At 36.8% G+C, this 16,915-nt stretch overlaps 1 protein-coding gene across 1 annotated transcript in view; it reads right to left on the bottom strand.

The window, feature by feature from the left end:
• The window catches only part of UCHL3 (ubiquitin C-terminal hydrolase L3), a 44,525-nt gene that overhangs the window by 13,027 nt on the left and 14,583 nt on the right, over positions 1-16,915 (bottom strand). Inside the window, exons 3-5 of the mRNA XM_063335680.1 lie at positions 15,802-15,958; positions 15,294-15,379; positions 14,172-14,219 (exon numbers count right to left, since the gene is read on the bottom strand). Of these exons, the coding sequence (XP_063191750.1) occupies positions 14,172-14,219; positions 15,294-15,379; positions 15,802-15,958 (291 nt within the window). The remainder of the gene's footprint in view (positions 1-14,171; positions 14,220-15,293; positions 15,380-15,801; positions 15,959-16,915) is intronic.

The following is a 16,915-nucleotide window of genomic DNA, read 5'->3' as shown; positions in this document are numbered from 1 at the left end:
AATGAGAAGACAAAAGAACAATGAAAATAAGCAAAGACATGGTGCAAATCTGAAGTTTATCACCACATAAGCTAGAGGTTATTCACACCCAGCGAACTTCATAATATGAACACAAGTTAACTGACTCATTCAAGAGACAGCCTGTTGGAAAGTGAGGAGGGAGGGGGTTTAACTATCATGTCATGGAAGAAATAGTTGAGAACAGAGAGTGATCAGTTTTGTCTACAGCTACAAAACCGTAAGCAACAGTTCTCTGGTAATTTGGGAGAGCTAGGTTGTGCTACTCTGGGATTTAAAATGAATCAAGTAATTACTGTAACAGAACCCAGAGTTTCTTTACTGTTCCATGTCTAACATAAAAGGAAAGCAAAGGAAAAGGGAAGCTTACCGTGGTGAAGTATGCAACTTCCTAAGTTTTTCACCTATTCTTCTAAAATAGCAGGCCAGTGGCAGTACTGCCATTAACACTCAGGATCCCTTTAGTATCCGTGGAAGCAGTAGGACTATGTTAAACCATTCAAACTGTTACTATTAGAAGAAAGACCACAGAAGTATTAAAAATGACTCTCAGCTGCAACTGACAAAGTTACAGTAAATATATTTAAGACCAGAAAGGACCATTGTGATGATTTAGTTTTGATCTTCTGCCCCACACAGGCCACAGGACCAATCAAGTTCAAGTTTTGTTTGGATCAGAACATACAAAATAAAAACATTCAAGCTTAACAAGTTTTCTACTACTGAAATCAACCAGTAAATTTGAAATTAAAATTTCAAACAATCCTGTCTATAGCTACAGAGACAGTAAGCAACATATTCATCCAGTTTACTATACACATTAGTGCTAAATGAAAAGGCAACCTTTCTGTTCCTGCTTAATGATGATATGAACATGGAACAATGGATTACATTAGTTCACCTGGCCATGAGGTCAAACCAGGGTCTCACCTTCAGCTTATCATCTACCATTACTTTCTCCTTTCAGCACATATAAAAATCCCCAATGTCATCTTCAGTCTTTGAGAGAACCCCTCACCTTCTGTCAGGAAATAAACTTTATCTTTTGTCCTAATTACACAGCTTCGTTTGAAGCTAACCTAAAGGGCAATCCAGATTGCCCTGTATTGATGTCTTGTGCTTTAGTATCTCTTAAATCTTTTTACGCTGCCTGTAGGTTTTAGGGTGTATTTTTGTGTTGTCTTCCATGTCACTGATAGAAGTTGTTTAACAGTACAGGTCTTAGAACCAATCCTTGAAGAGCCTCGCTAGCAAACATACTTACTCATTAATGATACCCCACTTATCTGCACTGAGACCTGCCAGCTATTTGGAAATCCATAAAAGTTATGCAAGCAGAATAGAAACTGCAGCTCCTTAAGGTATGTCCCACATTATGCAGTCAATGGAATGATTCTAGTAGACTTCAAAAATCAAGCACTAGATAGCTCCTCTGAAAAAAAATTATTTTCACTCTTTTTAATCAATGTGTAAATAAATGCCAGTCAAAACCATTTACTTTCTTTGTATTATTTTTGAAGCAATTAATCTTTCCCATTCCATTTTTTTTTCCTTTTTCTGTCAAGAGTGGGATAATTAATTGGTTATTTCTGGTCCCATATTGCTGACCTTAAAGAACAAAGACAGGGTAGGAATTCTTCATGAAAAGTAAGCATCAAGTACAGCAGAAACTGTCGAGCTCAGAGATACGCATGGAGCGTTATCAAGTCTCCTAACATGTCTAAAGAATAGAGTTTGCCACAGGGTTTTTGGTGGTTTATTGTGTTTTTTTTTTCAATTAACTTTTCATTTTCAGGCATTCTGATACACCCCTAAATCTCAGTAGCTCCACATAAAAGAGAAGAAAACCAGAAAACCTCCAGCCCAAAAATGTACCTATATGAAGAAAGAGGAATTTAGCAATGACAATACTTCTACAAGTCAGAGACATTTACAAGAGTTAAAAGGCTATTATAGTTTATCCATACCACTGATTGTTTTTTTCAGATTCTTCACTTGAAGAACTGCTTTAAAATGAGGCATTTTACATTTCAATGATGTATCAGATGGCTTTGAAAACAATTTATTCTCAGCTTGCCTAAGAAAATTCCACACTGACTGATAAAACATTGCTCCTAGAAATCCTCACAGTCCACAGACCTCCCCATGGAAGGAGGAACCTGTACGATTACAACCTGCTGTGGGGCAGAAATTTAAGAGCTTTGCTGACTAGACAGTTCACGACAAAAGACAAGACACACTACATTATGTTTTACAGTTTTGTAAACTGCTACTATCAAAACAGACAAGATGATTGTTAGTCTTCCTGGAATCTGCAATACAGTAACTGTTTGCTTAGAAATAGTTAAAAAAAAGGAAACTGAAAAACTTGTTGAGAGTAGGAATTTACTCTGGCTCCATTGACTGGAAGCTGTTAAAACTGTATACTTTTGCTCTGAAAAAGCTCTATCTTTTAGCACTCCTAGTGCAATTACTATGAAACAATTAATAAGACTTTGAACAATACCAAATTTAAGATTTGTTTAACAGTACAGGGATGACCAGAATATCAAAAGCTGTTTTTTATAAAGCCTTTTTTACTTTTGTTACCATTTTTACCACAATTCTTCACTTTTACCATTCTTAATGATTGCAGTTATTTCTTTCTTCCCTAGCTAATATTGCTAAAATAACTAAAAAAAAATTAAAAACACACCTTGCCTGAACGTAATGAGAGCAGAAAAGACTAAGTTCTCAAAACTAAATTTATAACCTAGAATGCAGTTTAAGGCAACTAATATTTTAAATTTTCTAAGTCAGTATTTGTCTTCATTTTAAATGCCATTCATTGAATCTTTTTATCCTTTATTTCTTGTACTAGTGGGTCCCCTAGTGAGATCAACCAAGACAAAGAGAAACTTCCCCCACACTGAAAATATACTTTCGCATTTGTAAGAGTGAAATTTCAACAGAGAGTTTATAGGAATTGTGGAAAAGCAAAGTTAATACCAGATTATGTCTAATTATCAAGGCTGCAATAGCCATAAAATTCCATGTATTGCTTTAATAATAAGCACAAATTAAGCTGTGTCAACTGAAGTTGTTTTCAACTTAATATTAAAAAAACACAAAAAACATAGAATTACATGTCAATATTAATATGAAATTAATGTTAAATACACATCTCCAAATAAAGGATACAAAGTCGTATATTTCACATTTAATTTAAAATGTGGAAAACAAATCATAACTTGAGACTCTCTATTCAAACAAGACTTACTAACAGCTAGAAACTGCAGAGAAGAGAGAATTAGACTAACTTCACAAGATGAAAAGATCACAGGAGCATATTTCTGTGCTGAAAATTGCAGCAGGTCAAATATCTAAAGTGGTAAAACAAAAACCCTGAAATAGAATTGCATGTTATTCTCATATAAACCAGTAAGAACATTATGTTTATGGTCTGTAATGCAAAAAATACATTATAAACAAGTTAAAAGCTTCATGGAATATGTCCAAAAACATTCAGGCAATTACCTGCCCCCATCCAAAACTCATTCCTATATATAGCTGTTATTAAAGCCTAGAGCCATTTGAGACTAAGATCTAAAGGGAACACCTCTACAGTTTGTCACACACCAAGAGCCACGCTTTTGCAAATACCTAAAAGTGCAGAAGTCTGATAGTGCCGAGTAACTCCTGACTTGGCTCATCCCCAAACCTGTGAGGTTCTAGAAACAGGGATCTGTCTGCTCATCTTGTTTGGGGAACCCAATCCAGCAAAGTATTTCAATCCACATCTAATGCATTGAAGACCCAACAGGACAAAGCAGTGTCCGGTATTGCATGACCATTTCTTTCTAAGAGGAAATATTTATTACCAATTAATTTGCTAGTAGTTACAAAAATTAATCTGGAAGCTCAAGTTCAGGGCATCCTCTCAGTGGAAGGTTCAAGCCCATGTCACCTTCCCTCTAAGGGGACTTCCCTGTCTGTCTGCTGACAAACTGTGCTGGGACTGGGGCTTTCTTTCCTCCATTGTGAGGTTGTGTCACTATGCAGAAAGAAACACTAGCTGCACTGGGACAGAGATCAAATGAGCTTTAACTTCACACCAACATCACTGGAAACTGGGGAAAGAGAAGGAGCTACAATGCTGCTAGTCCTGGTCTGTGTTTCATATGCACAACCCTGGGATCAGAGGCCCTGCCATGTGTTCTGCATCTGCTCAGTTGAGTTGATCCATGAGCGTGCAATAAGTGTTCCCAACAAACTAAGTGTTTGTGTCCTCGTTCTACATTCCCCGTTCAGTAAGCCCTGTTAAGAGATGGGGGAAGGCTGAAGCGACAATAAGAACTGCAACTTTTCCAGCCAAGTGGGCAATATAAAAGTTATTATAGCTTTAAGATTATCTTCAGAGACAATGTACTTAATATCTATCGTTTTTCACCACCATCTTTTGGGGCTTCTTTTGTTTTAAGTAATTGCTCATTATTGAATTGGTTAAAAGGTTCTGTATTACAGTTCAAAGTGCAATGGTGTTTTTCTTCCTCAGAAGTCATTATCCTTAGTGCGTTTTTTACATGCAAATTAAATCCATGCATCACACTGTCTGAAAAAAATCCTCTTCCTCCTTCTTCCTTCACAAGTGTTTTTAATCTTTTAACAGCATTTCAAGTTTGTTTTGGTGGTGGTGGTGAAATCTTGAGAGACATTAAGTTTCTTCAAGCTTTTATAAGAAGATAAGCAGGAGACAGGGAAGAGGAACCTGACAAAGAAAGTATTCCACAGAGGCAGAAGCTGCTTCATGAGCTCATCTGCAACAGCACAACAGAGAATTCACACAAACAAGAGATATTATAAATATTTCAACTGCAATAAAAGTCTTCTTCCTAACTTCCTTCCTTACAGACAACAAAAGCTTGCAGAATATGGAAATTCTTAGGACATTAAGGTTCATAAACTCCATTCCTCACAGAGCTACATGTTTTGTCAACATTACAGTTATCAGCATTAGTATGTATTGAGACTACAGTTTTTAAACCGAATTGAGCTACACCTGCTCGGTGATCAACTTCTGCACCAGAAAGTTTAATTAGTGTTTCTGCAGCTGGTAAAAAGAAAGTCTTTACAGTATTCTCCATCTCAGTTTAATCCATGATTAAGAATGGACAGTATCCCAAGAGTATTACTTTGCCAGACATATGGGTAACAGAGTTTAAAGGCAAGAAAAATGGTGAGCTCAGAGCACCCAAAAAAATCTTTCCAAAATTAGTGATAATTTCTCTCTCTGAAGACCTAAATTTAAAGTTCTATGGTCTATGCCAGGCAAAAGTCAAGCTAGATTATCACAATGGTATTGGTAAAATGTTGGCAGTCTTAAGGACTGTAAGTTCTTATAACTTTTTTCCCCAAAATTAGTGGTTGGATGAATAAAATAAATAAATAAATAAAGTTTCTCTTCTGCCTGAGGGAAAGAGGTTGAGCGTGAACTCAACCATTGCTCATTATGATCAGCCTGCTAAAATGCCAGTGAGCAAACACATGGCTTAGAGCCTGCTATTTACTGTCTCTCACACGGATAGTGCAAGATCAGTGCTGGAAGCATTATGGATTGGAGAGATGCAAAAAAAACCAAACCAAAACAAAAACCACAAACAAACCAAAACTTATGGTAGTTGGTTGGTAGAGATGTTGGATCAAAACTGTAGAAACACTTTGTTACTTTCCATTGTTATTTTTTTCTTATATACTTGTTATTTAAATTCATGGTCTGCTTTATGGGTGCGAATATCCTCTATAGTTATGTTTCATCCTAGGAATCAGGAGTTCCTTCATGAAGATTTTAAGGTTAAGCATAAGGATAACAATTCAGAGCAATACCGTATTAATACCTTATTAGTTACTTGCTCAGTAGAGTATAGAAATCAGATTGATGCATGTCTCAAACACTGACACGTTAAATAACAGGGCAATGCAACGAGTCAAAGACTAACCAAGTACAATTTCCAAAACATTTCACATGATTCTTGTAAGCTCATTTTTACACTTCTACTGTGTAGGCTGTAAACGAGAAAAAGCTATAGCTAACAAATCTAGGCAGCTTCATCACCTTTACAGGAGAGATTACATGCTTGTTCTGTACTGCTAAGCTAAACAGAAATCATCTTAGAAATAGTTACATAATTGATTTTATATTCTCCCGAGACGCAAATATTTCTTTACAAGACTACGGATTATTCAGAAGAAAGACTGAGGAATATGGGCTATTTAAGAAAAAAAACAAAACCACCATATGTTCTTGGCAGGAGCGAAAGGGAAGCTCCTTTATGTTTCTTCTCTAACAATAAATTGTAATGCCCCAGGGAACCAGAGATCTTTGAAAGTTCAAGTTTTATAGCAGTTGAGAACAGAGTGCATTGACTTTACTTAGTTCTTGCCAATGTTAACGACTGTTACTGTGATCAAAGTCTAACTTAGCGCATTCCAAGCAAGATTATAGTTCTCAAGGCACACTAAACAAGTTTACAGACTACAGTTTGCAGTTATGGTTTGAGTTAAGGAAGAAATCAAGCTGTGGTAGCTTTTTTAGTGGCTGCCAACTTCAATCCATGTTAAAAATATTCCTGATCATACTTATGAACAAAAAGTGTATCTAAGTAAACATACCGATGTGCACATGTGAGTTTTTTGTGAACATCAGAGAGCAGTTCTTACTTGTGCCTTTTATACCGACAGAGTCAAACATCAATTTTGATTTTCAAAGGCTAATATTTCCACCATCAATATTTTTGATAGAGGTCTAATGAGGTGCAAGAATGTTGTTTTCATTTGAAGTGGCAGCACCTCAGCGCGCTCAGTTCTGAGCCTCATCTAGCTAGTACTAGTAACCAAAGCTGTCAGTTGGTAAATAGACGTATGAGGTGTACTAAAAAAAAAAAGTAAATAAAAAACACAAAAAGGAGGAGTTACAAAACCAAAGGCAGTATTTTCTGTGCTCCCCAAAATAGTTGATATATTTTATATTCCAGTTCTGTTTTCTTCTCTCTTCCGTATTAGCTAGTAACTGAAACACTGTACGTTAAACTTCATTTAGTTGGGCATTCTCAATAGCTTCTAATGAAAAGAAAAAACAGGAATTTGAGAACTACTAATTTTCTCCTAAGAATTTAGGCCACAAACAAAATCAAAATCTCTTATTATTCTCCAACCAATACCTAACACAGGTATTTCAAGTGGCTGCTTCACTTGTATTTGCCTGACTGAAACATTATTTTGAGCTATGCTGTAATAACATTTAAAGAAGTAAACTTCCTAAAGACCACAGATCAAATTCTGCTAAGCAGTAATGCATAAACCATGCTAAAACTCCCCTGTCCAAAAAAAAATGTCAACCTCAAACACAAAAGTGGTTCCATATGCCGCAAGTGCTGCAAGACATAATAAAAAGTTCACTCTATCATTTGAACTTTATAACAAAAAGTGATATGGAAAGCCATGTGTCAGCAGTTAGTGATACCTTGATGTTGCACAAACAGCCTGCCAATTACTTAACACCACAGCTATTTGTGTATTTGCTGTCCACAGCAGCAAAAGCTGACCTAAGTCTAGTCTGTTAAGCCTTCTCCTCTCTTCCCAGGAGTGTGCTTCTAACATCTCTGTGCCAGCACTAGCTCCTGCAAGGTTAGAGGATGAGGATGTTGAGGGAAGCTGTTTGGGAAGGTGACGGAAGACAGAAGATATTGTAGGTAATCTGACAATACAGAATTATTTCAACAGACACACAGAGCTGTCTAAAGCTTCCGATACTATTACCAGAACAGTATCTGAACAAGAGTTAAGCATGTCAAAGCTTTTAGAAAGGCAGAAATTGAATACTGGTTATTGTCTAGATCAATTCCTTGTCTGAAGGCCAATTAATCTTTTAAAAGGTATTTTATATGGTATAGCTTGCCATTTTCCTTACTGTGGAATTGAGCTGTAATGAAGCATTATTGCAAAGAACTGGATATGGATGTCAGTAATAGGAGAGCAGAACAAAAATAATTTGCTACTCACATTATTATAGTCACATATTAAAAAGGTCATTTATTTTAAGAAGCAGTACAGATAATATTTTCTACCTGGAATAACTTCTTCAAGCTGTCATAGCATACCATTGTTCAATTGAGTTAAACAATTTCTACTGGTTTATTTCTCTTACAAGTGTGCCTTTGCATCTTCTTCATTTCCTCTCTCTCAGAAAACTATACAGTAACTTTTTATTATTAATGAAAATGAGTACGTAGGATACAAAGTAAGTTTCTTCCCCAACTCCAAATTCAAAAGGGCTATTTCCTCTGCAAAAGACTCTAGACCTGGAAGTCTCTCTTGTATAATGACGTTTCCCTGTTTTTAAATAATTCTCCCCTCAGATTTTCTGATCTGTTACTTGAAAATAGTTACTATGATTGTTTTCAAAGAAAGCAACCGAAAATAATAATACAAAAAAGTTGGATATGAACCTAACCCTGATCAGTGCTATTAATTGCTACTTTTCCTCCCTCAGATTTTACCATATCTTATTCATTAATGATCCCTGTAGATTAGACAGATAATGTGGATACTCTAGCATCCACAAACTGTATTGCCTTTTTAATATTTATGAAGGGTTGTGGGGTGCGGGTTTTTTGGGGTTTTTTTTTTTGTTGGTTGTTTTGGTTTTTTTGGTTTTTTGGGGGGTTTTTTGTTTGTTTTTGGGTTTGTTTTTGTTTTTTTTATAAGAGGGTACCAGAAACGTTAAGATGTGTGGTAGTACAGGGCTTCAGCAGTTCATGAACTGCTGAAGGAGACACAGGAAAAACAAAAAGAAAAAAAAAAGCAAAACAAACAGAAAACCTCTGCTCAGTACAAAGCAACAATATAAGGACCAGCTTAAAAGCACGCGCAGGTCTGCAGTGAAGCAGGTTGTATTTTCCACATCTTCAGACATCCTAGATATTATAAACAAAAGTATAAGCTCAGCAGAAGACTCATGAAAAAATAAAGATCTTGAGTAGCTGATAACTATTTTTTTTAGTTTCAGCAATAGCTGCCTTTAAGGAGCTATCACATAGAAAGGAAAGCAAGTTGGATCCATGAAGCTTTATCCTAAAGACCTAGATCCTTTTTTTGGCAGCTTTGGATATGAAATACCTGTCACTTGAGAAAGTGTAAGCTTCAGCAGCATAAAATTTAACAGGAGTCTTACATTAATTGCCCTCATTACAGTACTGGAACATGGGACCAGAATCAAACCACCCTTGAAACCCCTGAAACCAACACCACACTTCTCCTGTGGAATTATTCCCAGATCTTACTGCTTGCTACTAAAGCAATTTTAAACAGATCTACTTTTTTTTTTTTTTTACGCATAGAAGTACCCATAGGACCACTTCATCTATTTATTTGCTTTACTGCAGGAAAAAAGTGAGCCATGGAGACACAGAATCCAAGAGTCTTAACACAGAACTTGAACCAAACCTGGTCCAAAACCTGGCCTGAAGGATAACTCCAATTTACAGTCCTTTTAATTTGAAAACCTGAAATGAATTAGCAAAACGAAAACTGCTTAACTCTTTGAAAGAGCAAAAAAAACTTCTCCATTTTTAAGAAAAATATTTAAGTAATTTAATAAAAATATAGTAAACTTCATTAAAAACCTCACATATTTTAATACAAAAACGTACTCAAAATACTCAGTTCTAATCCAATTTACAGATGGCCTGTAAATTTTTCAATGCAATACCAAAAGTTATATAAAATGGCTAGGAACACAGCCCTTCCTTCCCCCCCCCCGCCTTTTGAAACTAAGCAAATTGATCACAGCTATCAAACTTGGGAAGCCTATTAAAGCACCCATCAAGGCACAACACTCACTTCAATCCATTTCCTTAGCAATTCATCTTAAGGCTTCATCTAAATAGATCACACATTAATGGTAAATCCCAGAAGCAAACTGACCACTGTAATTGTTCTCTTCCAGAAATCACTAACTGGAATGTCTACTAGTATTAAAGTTATACAAATAATACCTTGTCACATGCCTTTCTTTTCAAATACAACTTTTCTTAAAAACCTAATAAAATAAATTAATTGGATTACAGATTATTCTAAAACAGAAACGAATCCTGCCTACTGGACAAAACAAATAGACGAAATACACAGATACTAGAAAGATAGCATTGCTTTACTTTATTACTGCTAACCTTTTATTTCTAGATAAGGCTTGCTTTATTTCAAGGTTTGAAATACCCACATAAACAAACAAAAGCAGAAAATCCACTTGCATATTGTAGAAATCAAGTAGCCACTGAGATGGCTTAGCAAGACTGTCAAGGAGCAATCAACAAATAAAGGCTTTACTTAGAAGCATTAAAGTCTGAATCCTCAAAGATCTGAGAAATCAGAGACCAGAAAAAAAGAAATATTATCAGAGAAGAACCTGGCTGTATGCTTTGCTATTTTTAAACCTTCCGCATCTCAAGATTCGAGAAAATTTTATCACATCATACTGATGTACGGTGGTGTGTTTTGTAAGGGAGAGGGAAAAAACAGCATCTTGAGAGCAGTTATACAGTTTCTTAACCAAATCAGCAAGGCTGACTGCCTTACGTCCCACTTCTGGAAATTATTCTGTCTTAACACAATTGAGCTTAAGCAACATTTTCAGAAGAATCTGAGGAGAGAGTAGCATGCAATACCTATCTAAGGGACAGAACTACGCACAGAGCAGGCAAGCCAAGTTAATCATCCTAAAAGAGGAGGCCTGCACGTTTTCTTAACCTTTAATTCTAAGTCTCGCTCGCAAAGCTACAGCACTTACTGTCATTAAGCAACTATATAAACCACTTTGTATTCAAAGGAAAGATTTCTATGCAAAATGCCCTTGCTGTGAGGGGGCAGGGGTAGAACAAAAACCTAACAGAGTCACAGGAAGGCAAACGTGTTCCTTTCCAGTGCTCTGAAATTAAGTTTAAGTCCTCAGGAAAGTAATCCTAACAATAATGGATATGCAGGAGGAATGGGATTCTCTTCTCTCTCTCTCCAAAGGTGCTTGAACTTATCATCTCACTCTGCAGGACAAGTCAACATCCTTGTATGACCTGCATATGCTAAATTCAGCATCTTCAAGGGCATGCTGTTCATCAGTCCCTCCACCACTACCTGAAAAGCCATACAGCAACATTTAAAACGTACCATTGGAAGGAAAAAGACTTGGAGATTAACTCCCTCCAACCCTCAATTACACTTCTCAGCATACTCATGTTTCGGATTTTGTATTGCTTTAAAAGAACTGTACTTTGGAGTAAAGCAATTGCTCCTGTACAGATGAAAGGGGAGGCCTTGCTGCCAATTTAACTACACTCTGGTAGGACAGGATCTTCAGGCAATTAGATGTTCCGGTAAGATAACTTGTTTATTTCTTCCCTCCTCGGTTGATGAATAAGAACTATTCTGAAAAATGGTCCTAGGACAGGTACTCAGCCACTGTACTACTTCAACTTTGGAAACTGAAGGACAGGAAAAAGTTATTTTACCCATCTAAGGAATATCCATATTGAATGACTTCCAGATTCACTTATGCAAAATAAAATAATAAATATATGGCAAGGAAACGACCCATTCAATATTTGTGTTTAAACACGGTTGCTAAGACAATCTTGTAAATTTTTCATTATGAAAAAAGTCTTCATCTTTCCACACAATTACTAATCGTTTGTATTGTGGTTATTTTGATCAGGAAACAAATTAACTGTCCCTTATTAGGAGATTCCATCATCACTTAGATGCTTCCTGAATCTTTACAAAGACTCTCAGGAACTGAACAGCCCTTGCATTTTCTTTTCCCGTCATTCCCTAATTTCTGTCAGAAGAATGCATAGACAAACCATTCCCTGGGTGAATGTCACAGTACATCAAAACAACTAAAGAAGTTTTTCTCTTTCACAAGTATCTTAGGAAAAGATTCAGTCTTCAGCAACTTGTGGGAATAATCTCCATAGCCTCTCTCTTACTGAGCTTGCCAAGAATATATAGAAAAGGACTCATTTGTAAAGAAAACAGACTGGATTTTTTGGAGTCTCTCCCTTAGAAAAGGAAGAGAAATATTAATTTGTTCTGATGTTTCTTCTTGAAATATAGAACCTTGATAAATTTAGAGAAAGAGATGAGAAGAAAGAGCGGTGGGGTTTTTTTAAAGAAAATATCACAAAGGAAGTTGAGTATCTATAATAGAAAGAGTTAAAAAAATTTTCTTAATTTTCACTTCTGGATGATGGGGCACGGGGAAGCAGAAAGGACTGCTTTGCTTCTTCCTGCATTGTTTAGAAGACACTGCAGTAGTGATTAGGGGCACAGAATCCAGTTGGAGGTCAGTGACGAGTGGTGTTCCCCAGGGGTCAGTACTGGATCCAGTCCTCTTCAATATATTCATCAATGACCTGGATGAGGGGATAGAGTGCACCCCCAGCAAGTTTGCCGATGACACAAAGCTGGCGGGGGTGGCTGACACACCGGAAGGCTGTGCCGCCATACAGAGAGACCTGGACAGGCTGGAGAGCTGGGCAAAGAAGAACCTTATGAAATTCAATAAGGGCAAGTGCAGGGTGCTGCACCTGGGGAGGAATAACCCCTTGCACCAGTACAGGTTGGGGGCTGACCTGATGGAGAGCAGCTCTGTGGAAAGAGACCTGGGAGTCCTGGTGGACAACAGGATGACCATGAGCCAGCAATGTGCCCTTGTGGCCAAGAAGGCCAATGGCATCCTGGGGTGCACCAAGAGTGTGGCCAGCAGGTTGAGGGAGGTCATCCTCCCCCTCTACTCTGCCTTGGTGAGGCCGCACCTGGAGTACTGTGTCCAGTTCTGGGCTCCCCGGTTCAAGAAGAACAGGGAACTGCTGGAGAGGGTGCAGCAGAGAGCTACCAAGATGATTAGGGGACTGGAACACCTTTCTTATGAAGAAAGGCCGAGGGATTTGGGTCTCTTCAGTCTGGAAAAAAGACGGATGAGGGGGGACCTTATCAACACTTCTAAATACTTAAAGGCTGGGTCTCAGGAGGATGGGGCCAGGCTCTTTTCAGCAGTGCCTGGGGACAGGACAAGAGGCAATGGGCACAAACTTGAGCATAGGAAGTTCCACCTAAACATGAGAAGGAACGTCTTTCCTTTGAGGGTGGCAGAGCACTGGCACAGGCTGCCCAGAGAGGTGGTGGAGTCTCCGTCTCTGGAGACATTCAAAACCCGCCTGGACGCGTTCCTGTGCAACCTGCTCTAGGTGACCCTGCTCTGGCAGGGGGGTTGGACTAGATGATCTCCAGAGGTCCCTTCCAACCCTATGATTCTATGATTCTGTAAGAAGAAAGAAAATGTCACCTACTCTAATTCAAAAAAGAAAAAAAAAAAAGAAAGTGGAGGAGCCACTGAAGTCACAGCCAAACAAAGGAGGATTCCTTGCATTGTCAAACAAAGCAGTGCTAGAAACAATCTAATCAATTTTCTTTTTGCGGAACAGATACTGAAATCTGAACCAGAAAGATGGAAAACAGCCTTAGCACGGCTGAAGCAGAAAAATGTTGAATATTAAGTTTATTTTAAGGTTTTTGTTGGTTTTGCATGGTTTTGTTGGTTTTTTTATATCACCTAATCTGTTGGGGAATAAAAACTTATAAATACACATATTAGTGAGAATTCATCTGAATTAGTATTTGTAAACAAGCAGCATATATACAATAGCAAACCAAGTATTGTACTATTTCTTTTCCTGAAGTAAAACTTTTCAGACTCTCATAAAATGTTTGTTCCACTTGTATGATTACTATGGATCTTACCCACAAACTTGCAAAATCAAAATCTCAAGTTTCATTAAAAATACTATTACCGTCTGTTTTACTCTGAAATGACGCTTGAAAAATATCATCTATGTTATATAAAAGCTTAAAAAAAACCCCAAAACCAAAAAAAATCAAGCTTCAAGTCTGGTTGATCCCAACAATGCCACCTGATTTTGTGCCCTGATTTTTGGCTAATGACACAATACTGCAAACCAAACAATAATCTCCATTTCACTGTAAACTTTTAATATATGATTGCTTTCATTTCAATTATATTCAACTCAAAACAGTTATTAACAAAGATTTTTTAAAAAAATGAATACCTCGGTCTGACCTTCATGGGCACTGGATTCATGAGTGACACGAATAGCCTAAAATTGAAACATATTTCAATCAGATTTTAAATGAGACATTTCCATTGTTTTAAGAATCACAGTTTGCCCTTCGTTTTATCAAATGTCATAGATGTAAATATTTTTGTTCAGTGCTTGTAATAAATAAATAAAAAAATAATAAATAAATCATCTCCACTTCCAAGGATATCAGAAGACCAATATTTCAGTTTCATCACAGTCAGTTCAAATCAAATACCTAACAGTTTGAAACCGCACTTTTATACACAGAAAAGACTATAGGCAAGTGTTTTTGTTATGTATCACTTCTTAAGCAGACAAAACACTTTAGATAGAAGCTCTGATCAGATACCTTGTGTCCAACATTTCTACAGAAAATGTCATCAAACCTCTACTGTTTCTGTTTGTTATGACTTCCCTCGGCCACATGTTAACAACCTTATTCCTGAGGGCTTCACAGTAAGCTTAAATTGAACTCAGGCTCGGAAATCATTTGAAAGGGTGTCATCATTACCATCAGGAGAAACAGCACCATTCTCCCCTTCCACCACTGCCCAGATGTTTCTGCCACATCCCTTCAAACAGCACTAATGATCTGTCTAACCACACTATCAGCTAGCTCATCTAATTGTTTGGGGGGGGGAGGGGGGAAAGAGATCATATTTCAGCAAAATCAGCTCTTTGTGTGCCCCAAACTGCTACCGCCAAAGAGGGATGACTAGAAGGCACAAATGAAAGGAGGCAGAAGGACCATCCTTTCAGCTATAGCCCCAGATCAGCTTAAATTGACCATTAAACTGCATCCTGAACACACCAAAAACATTATGCATGCATTTCTCATCCATTTCAAAGTCATTTTAAACTAAGCCAGTGAATTAATACAGATGAGGAACGCCGACAAAATCCATTCTGCTGACTGAGCTATGGGCAGGCAGGAATACTTTACCAAAGCAGTGTTTTCTTTGTATCAACTGTCTGATCACAAGCTCATGTGTAAAATCGAATTGTTTAAGTGCTTCACTGTATCAAGTCCTGCTCATGCAAATAATTCTTGTACCATTTTAAATAAAAGTAAAAACACATGATACCAACTTCATAAGTTTCTAGATATTTGGCCCTCTCTTCCGGAGTCATAGATAATGAATCTTCTAGGAACTTCTTCAGTGAAGAATTAGTTTCTTAAAAAAATAAAAAAGACATAATTATAGAATCATAGAATGGTTCCGGTTAGAAGGGTTAGTTATGAGTTTGAGTCATGCTTTAACTCCAGCTTCATTCAAAGCTTACAGAATGCTTATATCCAACGAAAGATTTAAAGATATAATTACATCGTATCTTTAAGACACTGAAGGCTGACTGCAAGAGGAATTGCTACCTGCTGCAGTTTGCAATGTTTCAAGTGCTTTAGTTCGTGGATTAGGACGAAATACTGGTTTTCTAATTACAGGTAGAAATGCTCTTTGAATAGAAATCATCCTTTATGAATGGTTATATTCGGAGAAAATAGTACAAAACCTATCCTTCCCTTAATGCCTCCCCACAGTTAAAGAAAAAAAGGGAAAAGCCAAAAAAAAAACCCAACCAACCAAAAAAACCTTACCAAAGTTCATTTTATCTCTGTTGTTTGCAATAGCATGAATTAGCCCAATTGTTCCACAAGCATTGTTAATGGTCTGCTTCATGAAATACACTGATGATTTGACATCTTGCCCCTTGGCTTTTATTCTCTCTTCTTCTTCTGTTCTGAAGGTTTCATACTAGAAGGAAAATTACAGACATTTCACAAGTAGTACAAATAAATAGTGGCTACATTATTCAAGCAAAAATAATTTTAAAAAAGCAAAAGCTAACTAAAAAAAAAAACCCAAAACCTCAACCTGTAATTCGAAACACTTAACAAGCATGGTCCAACAAATACGTGTAAACTTACTCAACTGAACACTTAAACCAATGCCTTGTCACTAGCCAAAACGCAGTCACACTTGAAACATCATTTGGAAATATGTGTTAACTAACATAATTTCAAAAATGGTAAAAATTTTTCCTTGATCAGAGCACCTGTCACCGTCCCTCTTCAATCCAGCAAAAAGCTTTAAAGAACAGAGGTCTCAAAGCATTATCAAGCAAACCATAGTATTTCAGATGTTTAATCAACATGAAACACTTTTACAAGTTCCATTTTTACATTTCAATTTTCAGGAATACAAAATAAGATTTTTATAATGCTCATGGCCTCAAAACAGGCCCTTCAAAAGCCATATTCATAAAATGAATGTTTATTTTCTGTAGCAAAAGAAAGAATTTAGTTTGATTGAATAATCTAAAGTACTTGTTTTGTAAAGATCATAACTGAATAAGATCTGTTACACTGTGCAACAGTGTGTTGGTTTTGTGATTTTTTTTGTTGGTTCTTTTTTGTGGGCGGAAGTGTTTTTCAGTTTTATCTTCAGCTGCATTATTATTTTTTTTTATTTCAAGATTTTCATCTCATACAGAAAAAGAATGAAAGAAAACTGTAAATGTTCCAGACAATGCTGTTCTTTCTTCCTCCTTTGCCTGTTTTACTAGGTACTTTTGTATACAAAAAAATACTGAAGTAGATGGGGTTTTTATCCAACTATGACAAAAGCGAAATTTGCATGCAGAATGTTATCACAGAACTCTTCCTGAAAACCCATGAGAAATTTCTCTCAGATTCTATGTACCATCAGTGA

The sequence above is a fragment of the Chroicocephalus ridibundus genome, chromosome 1, assembly GCF_963924245.1.
Source record: "Chroicocephalus ridibundus chromosome 1, bChrRid1.1, whole genome shotgun sequence".
In the NCBI taxonomy this organism is placed as follows: domain Eukaryota; kingdom Metazoa; phylum Chordata; class Aves; order Charadriiformes; family Laridae; genus Chroicocephalus; species Chroicocephalus ridibundus.
Note: the sequence above shows the minus strand (reverse complement) of the source record. Positions and strands in the feature narration are given on the sequence as shown.